Below are 5,986 nucleotides of genomic sequence, written 5' to 3' on the forward strand. Positions count from 1 at the left end.
TATATTTATATATGAACTATAATACAAATGTCTATGTGTCTCTAAGAGTTCTAGATGGCACCGTTGTTATAAATAGGAGCCCATGGAGGCCCAGTCGTTGAGTCCTGGAGGAAATTCCTCGTTGAGGTCAAAGAGTTGATCTAGGTTGGCAGAATTAGATAGGAAATCATTTCGACTTTCATCCCAAGGATGCTGGAGGAATGAAGTGGCCAAGAATGTCTCATCGAAATCCAAACTGTTTTGCACTACTGCTTGCTCTTGCCTCATGGGGTACCACTGTTGAGGACAATCAATGTGCTTCCCGTGAACTGTGAGGTCAACAGACTTGGTGACTGGACTCAATGGAGGTGTTCCTTCTAGATCCTCAAAGGATGCAAAGTTGGCTTCGCTAATGGTGGAATCAAAGATGACTTCCCAGTCAAAATCACCTTTAAGGGATCCCAGCTCGGCCTGTTCATCCTGTGATAACAATGGGGAACTGGACAGACGGGGTGTCTTGTACATCCTTTTTGGTATTGACTGTTTGCGCTTGTGACCTTTGCCATCTGTCACATTCCAGATGTGTTCCCCAGTAGAACTCCAGCTTTGTTCACTTGTGGCCTCCTCAAACTCCTTTAGTAGTTGATGAGACTCTGAGTTTATACTCAATGGCCAAAAGGGGCTCATACTACTATCTGAGCAAGGAGTAGACTGTGCACCAGCAAAAGCTGGGTGGATCTGGACAGGTGGTAGCCGTCGCTTCTTAATGGCACCATTCATCAGACGGTCAGCATACTGGGGATCAATCTTCCAGAATCCACCTTTTCCTGGCTCATCTTTCTCTCGAGGAACTTTAATGAAGCACTTATTTAGAGAAAGGTTGTGCCTTATGGAATTCTGGAACAAGTAAAATTGATGAAGGTTAGCACAATTTAGCAGACATGTGTATATAGTTAATGCAAATCATATGTAGAAAACTCATTTTTAGACATGAATTAATCATAACGTCATTTTCCAAAGTAAATATTGAGAGTTCCACAATCTAAATGTTATATAGGGGTTTACTTGTAGAAACTAGTGCAAGGAGGCGGTTACCTTGGCAGCCAATCAAGTATACATTTTTATGTTTCTTACAAGAAGAATCTCACCATTGCCTTAGCAAGACCAGTAAATAAGCTGCAACCTTTTTTTTTATACCTATATATATTTTGTAGTAATATAGTTAGTATAGCAACTTTTTAGGGCATGGTGTTTGTGTAGCCCAATAAAAATGCAAAGCAGCGTCCCATAATTCTGTGTGGAACAGAAGAGGCCACTAACCCTTTTCAAAGTCTACCTTACAGGAGCAAGATAAAAAGAGAGTATAAATAATAGGCTGATGTGTGTAGGAGTCTTGGAGAGGGCCCAACAACATTTTGACTGGCACAGTCTTAGTTCACCCCTTTCCTTCTTAAGAGAAGGGCAAGAAGTAAGTTCTGAAATACTTTACAAGTCAGATAGGAATAGTCCTGCAACGCCCCCTCCTCTTTTTCCCCAAGCCACAGGATTCCCGGATCTTACTGATCCGCTATTTACTGTTTAATGAAATTTAACAAGGGGGAGAGCAAACTACGCAGCCCCCACCTCTCTTTTCTATTCATTGCTTTCCCTGCTTGTACTCGGGATGCTTATTGCTTGGCCAGTTAAACATATTTATCATTCTTGCCTCAGCAGTCTCCATCCATGCCACCTGTGTCTTTCTGGGATTCCCCCCCACTATCAATGTTTAATTAAACCAGTAAAGTCCAAGTCTAGTAGGGGGAGTATTTTTCATTTTCTACCATTAGAAAAGTGTTTATTGTGTGGGTAAAACCTCCTCCATGCGCATGCACATGGGTTACGATACACAGATAGACACATACATAGATAAACTGACAGATAGATAGATGATACCTTCAATAAATGTATTAAAGCAAAGTCATTACCATTACTATTAGACAATGGTGTGTCAGGGCCACACAGAGTCTACAGAACAGGGGGCGGGAAGGGGCCTGACATTCACAGCCTAATAGTACACTGATATATGGCAGTGTAGTTACTGACCCTGTATAAGAACCTGCAGTGACCTACCATTGTTATGCATGCATTAACCCTTGTGCTGCAATTTGTTTCTGAATAGTTACACAAATACATGCTTGAAGGATTTGAGGGTTAATGTAACAATAGTGATGCTCTGGGATGCAGGATGTACAAAATAGTAACCCAGGAGTCACGGAACCTGAGAGTAATTATACACAGGGGACAAATGGAAGAAGCAAAGAGATGCCGGCTGCATGCCTTGTTGCTTTAGAACTGCAAGCGCAGAATCAGTGACAGTTTTGAAGATGCAATATAGTAATTCAGGAGTGAATGTATGGAGGGGTCACCTTATTATAACTGCATGTTCAAATTGTTCAAATACATGGCAGCTATATATATATATATAATATTTTTGATAATATGACTAGGATGATTGCCTTACCTGCCAGGTAGGATCGGCATGCCTGAAGTAGCAAAAATGATCTGTGATCCACTTGTAGATTGCGGAGAGTGTGATCTTGGTCTTCTTGCTTGCTTGCATTGCCATGCATATGAGGGTGGCATAGGAGTAAGGGGGCTTCACATGCGGGTTGGTCTTATAGTCAATCTCCTCCATGGGCTGAAATCCCTGGAGAGCCGCCCTCGAAGTAGATGAAGACGTGGGTTTGCTTGGGGTGTGCGGCATTCCCAAGCAGGCTGGATCCGCAGCTAAAGGGGAGCAGGGAGCAGCTGAGCCAGGCAACTGACGATACCCATGGGGGTCTCCAGATGATGAAGGGGTCTTCCCCACATTCGCATTGATGATAGAGAATTCTTGCAGCCACTGAAGACTGGTCAGACTGTCATCTAAGTTGACTGAGCCAGAAATGTTCTCGTGACCTACTTCTCCCTCTGTCTGGTAGGTCAGCCAGTTTTCTGCCATGTCTGTGGGAGCTGCAGTTGGCAGATCAAACATTCAAAGAGCCCCAGGGGTCAAAAGACTTTTCCTAAAACACAAATATATAGTTTGTATTACAAATGTCACATTTGGCAGGATGTACTTTGCAATAGAGAGATGGTATTACACAGAAAAAGCAGGTGGATGGCACAGTATTTATTATGCCATTAAAACATCACTCTTATATTCCCTGACCTGTGGAAAAATTTCAAATGACAACCACTCTTTAGCAATAAGACTTGGAAAACCCTGATATGGAGATCATCAAGCTAAAGAAACCAACAGGACGTGTTGTACGGTGCTGGGGAGAGGTGGTAGGAATATTTGCTCACCCCCCTTCAAGGCCTCCCAGAGTGAAAGTCTCACACCCACTAGACGGGGATGGCCCAAACGCTCATTGCAACTGTGATCAATGACATAGCAGTGGTCATACAATTCCTCTAGAATTTTCCATTGAAACCTCGGAAAGCCATTTGCAGACACAAAATAGTACTCTAAAGTTATTGCACTATGGGTATACATGAATGTATTACTGGCCTTGCAGAGAACAAGAACCTACAAATGCATCCTCTGACGTAGTCAACGTTCCTCCTTCTATTTATACATTCATATATCACTATACAAGATCTAAAATTAAAGACTATGCCACAAACAAAGTCTTGGGGACAAGTGCTGGCTGTAATGTCAGCTAACTCTTTAACTAAATTGGATTATTGAGCATATCCAAACACTTGTGATAACTGCGATGGGAGAATGAAGTGGATGGCTGGTGGCTGATTTACTTCATGAAGTGATTTTTAAACATTCAATCAAGTGCCAAGGCATAGAAGAACTGTAGGAACTGCTGCTCATGATTTCCCTAACTTCACTTGGTCAGTCACCCCTTAATCTCAACCAGACTCCATTAAATAAAGACATAGCAGCAAATCTAACAAATGACCAAAATATTTAAACGGCACAAGACTTAGAATACTAAAATGAGAGTTTAATACATCAGCTCCGTCTATATGTTGTATTTCTACAACAATATCTATTATTGCTTTATATAGCTATATATTTGGTTGAAGTCACAGGACCACATTTAAACTTATGTACCCCAACATATCTCAGCAGCCTGCATTCTCTTCCGGCTTTTCTTGCCAGATTCTATTTCTCTATTTTTTGTTAATACGAAATAAGAGCTGAGAGAACACCAAGGGCAGCACAATGATGATAGCAATAGGTGACAGATTCTTTCAGGAAAAAGGTAAGATTTTTAGTCACAGTGGGGTGCTGAATGAATAACATTAATACCAGTAATAGGTCAACACAGACTATGGGGTGCACGTGATCCAAGAAAGGTGCAGGGATAGAAGGGAAAGTCACATTCCACCAAATGCACTCCAACACATATAGCTATAACGTCTATGCAAGTCACATGACCACATTAAAACCAATCCATCCCAACATTTATCAGTGGCCTGCATTCCATACTCTCATCTTGACAAATTCAATTTCTCTTTTTTGTCAATACTTTGTTTTGTCTATGGGCTGTCCAATGATGATAGCAACAGGTGACAGACTGGTTCAGTATAAAGTCAAGATTGTTGGTCCCAGTGGAGTACTTAATGAATGTAACCGGTCAACGCTGACAATAAGGTACAAATGATCAAAGATAGAAATGGGGTATGGAAGGTATAATTACATGATCACAATCAAAGAATGTCCTCCAACATATATAGCTACAACGTCAATGCAAGTCACATGACCGCATTCAAACAAATACCCACCACCCTATATCGATACAACTTCAATGCAATTCACATGACCACATTCAAACAAATACCCACTAACCTCTATATATATACAACTTCAATGAAAGTCACATGGCCACATTCAAACAAAAACACACTAACACATATATATGTGTGTATATATATATATACACGCAACTTCAATGCAAGCCACATGACCTCATTTGAACCAATGCACCCCAACATTTCTTAGTGGCCTGCCTTCCGTACCCTCATTTTGTCATATTCTATTTCTCTTTTTTCTCAATACAAATTATGAATTGAGAGAGCACCATGGGATGTCTGATGATAATAGCAACAGGTGACGCTTCTTCAGTAAAATTGTTGCCCCGATGGGGTGTCCAATGAATATAACAGATCATCGCTGATTATGGGGTGCAACCGATCCAAGACAGATATGGGAGATGAAAGGGAACGGCGGAACAAGCTACACTTCAGCAACATATGGCACCCAATGTACTGTGTATAGGTCAGCTACATCCCATCAAACAGCCCTTTAGGAGGAAAGCTCCTTTTTCATTAATAGGAAGACAAATCAGCCACTTGATGCTCCTGATTCACATTCCTTGCACGATGGACTCCACAGAACCCTCAGCACTGCCAACCCCCTCAGACTCACATACAGTTGTCACCTGTGCAGCACACTGGCCATTTAATCTAAGCTCTGCCACATCGGCAACCCATTCCCTACACACAGCCAACCAATGTCTCTTACATGTCGCAGCCAGAAGAGGAGAGAAGTTGTGTTATAAGTGGGGTGCAGCATGCAGATGGAGGGTGGACAGGTCCTCTTTACCTGCAGGACAGATGATCAGGATCGGGTGGGTGCAGAATGGAGAAGAAACTTCCAGAACACAGCAGAGGAGACACTGGCGAGCCTCGGATGAGTTATTGCCCTGCCAGCTTTTTTTTTTCTGATATATCTGCTGCCAGGCATTAAGTACCAGCGGCTCTGAAAGGATTCTCAGGGAGCCATAACAACGCCCCGCCCTCGTAAACAGCTTGTGGCGCTCCGATTGGCGGAGCGGTTTCCGTGGAGAGCGGCCACGCCTCCTCCTGTGGCTGAGCAGGTTGAAGAGTATGCCCTGCGCGGGGTGTTCGGGTATCGCTGATGATGATGGGGCTTACTTACATTGTCAGCGCTCGTCCCGTAATAGGAAGTGATAATATAGAGTGCGCTGTTCTCTGATCACAAATATCGATTACAAGAGCTTCATAG

The 5,986-nt window shown here is 42.6% G+C and overlaps 1 protein-coding gene across 1 annotated transcript; it reads right to left on the reverse strand.

The window, feature by feature from the left end:
* Positions 1 to 6: 6 nt before the first annotated feature.
* FOXJ1 (forkhead box J1) lies at positions 7 to 3,019 on the reverse strand. Its single transcript, XM_018555272.1, has 2 exons — positions 2,480 to 3,019; positions 7 to 876 (listed from the first exon to the last, which is right to left on the reverse strand). The coding sequence occupies exons 1-2, from the start codon at positions 2,990 to 2,992 to the stop codon at positions 67 to 69; spliced, it is 1,323 nt and encodes a 440-aa protein (XP_018410774.1). The 5' UTR covers positions 2,993 to 3,019; the 3' UTR covers positions 7 to 66.
* Positions 3,020 to 5,986: the final 2,967 nt, after the last annotated feature.

Source organism: Nanorana parkeri, unplaced genomic scaffold, assembly GCF_000935625.1.
Source record: "Nanorana parkeri isolate BGI_ZX_2015 unplaced genomic scaffold, ASM93562v1 scaffold190, whole genome shotgun sequence".
Lineage (NCBI taxonomy): Eukaryota > Metazoa > Chordata > Amphibia > Anura > Dicroglossidae > Nanorana > Nanorana parkeri.

What these genes read in the sequence shown, in the direction of transcription:
- FOXJ1 (XM_018555272.1), bottom strand. Translation starts at nt 2,992, where the DNA reads ATGTTTGATCTGCCAACTGCAGCTCCCACAGACATGGCAGAAAACTGG. An exon ending in ATGCCGATCCTACCTGGCAG is followed by an intron (nt 877 to 2,479) that starts GTAAGGCAATCA and finishes TACTTGTTCCAG; the next exon opens with AATTCCATAAGGCACAACCT.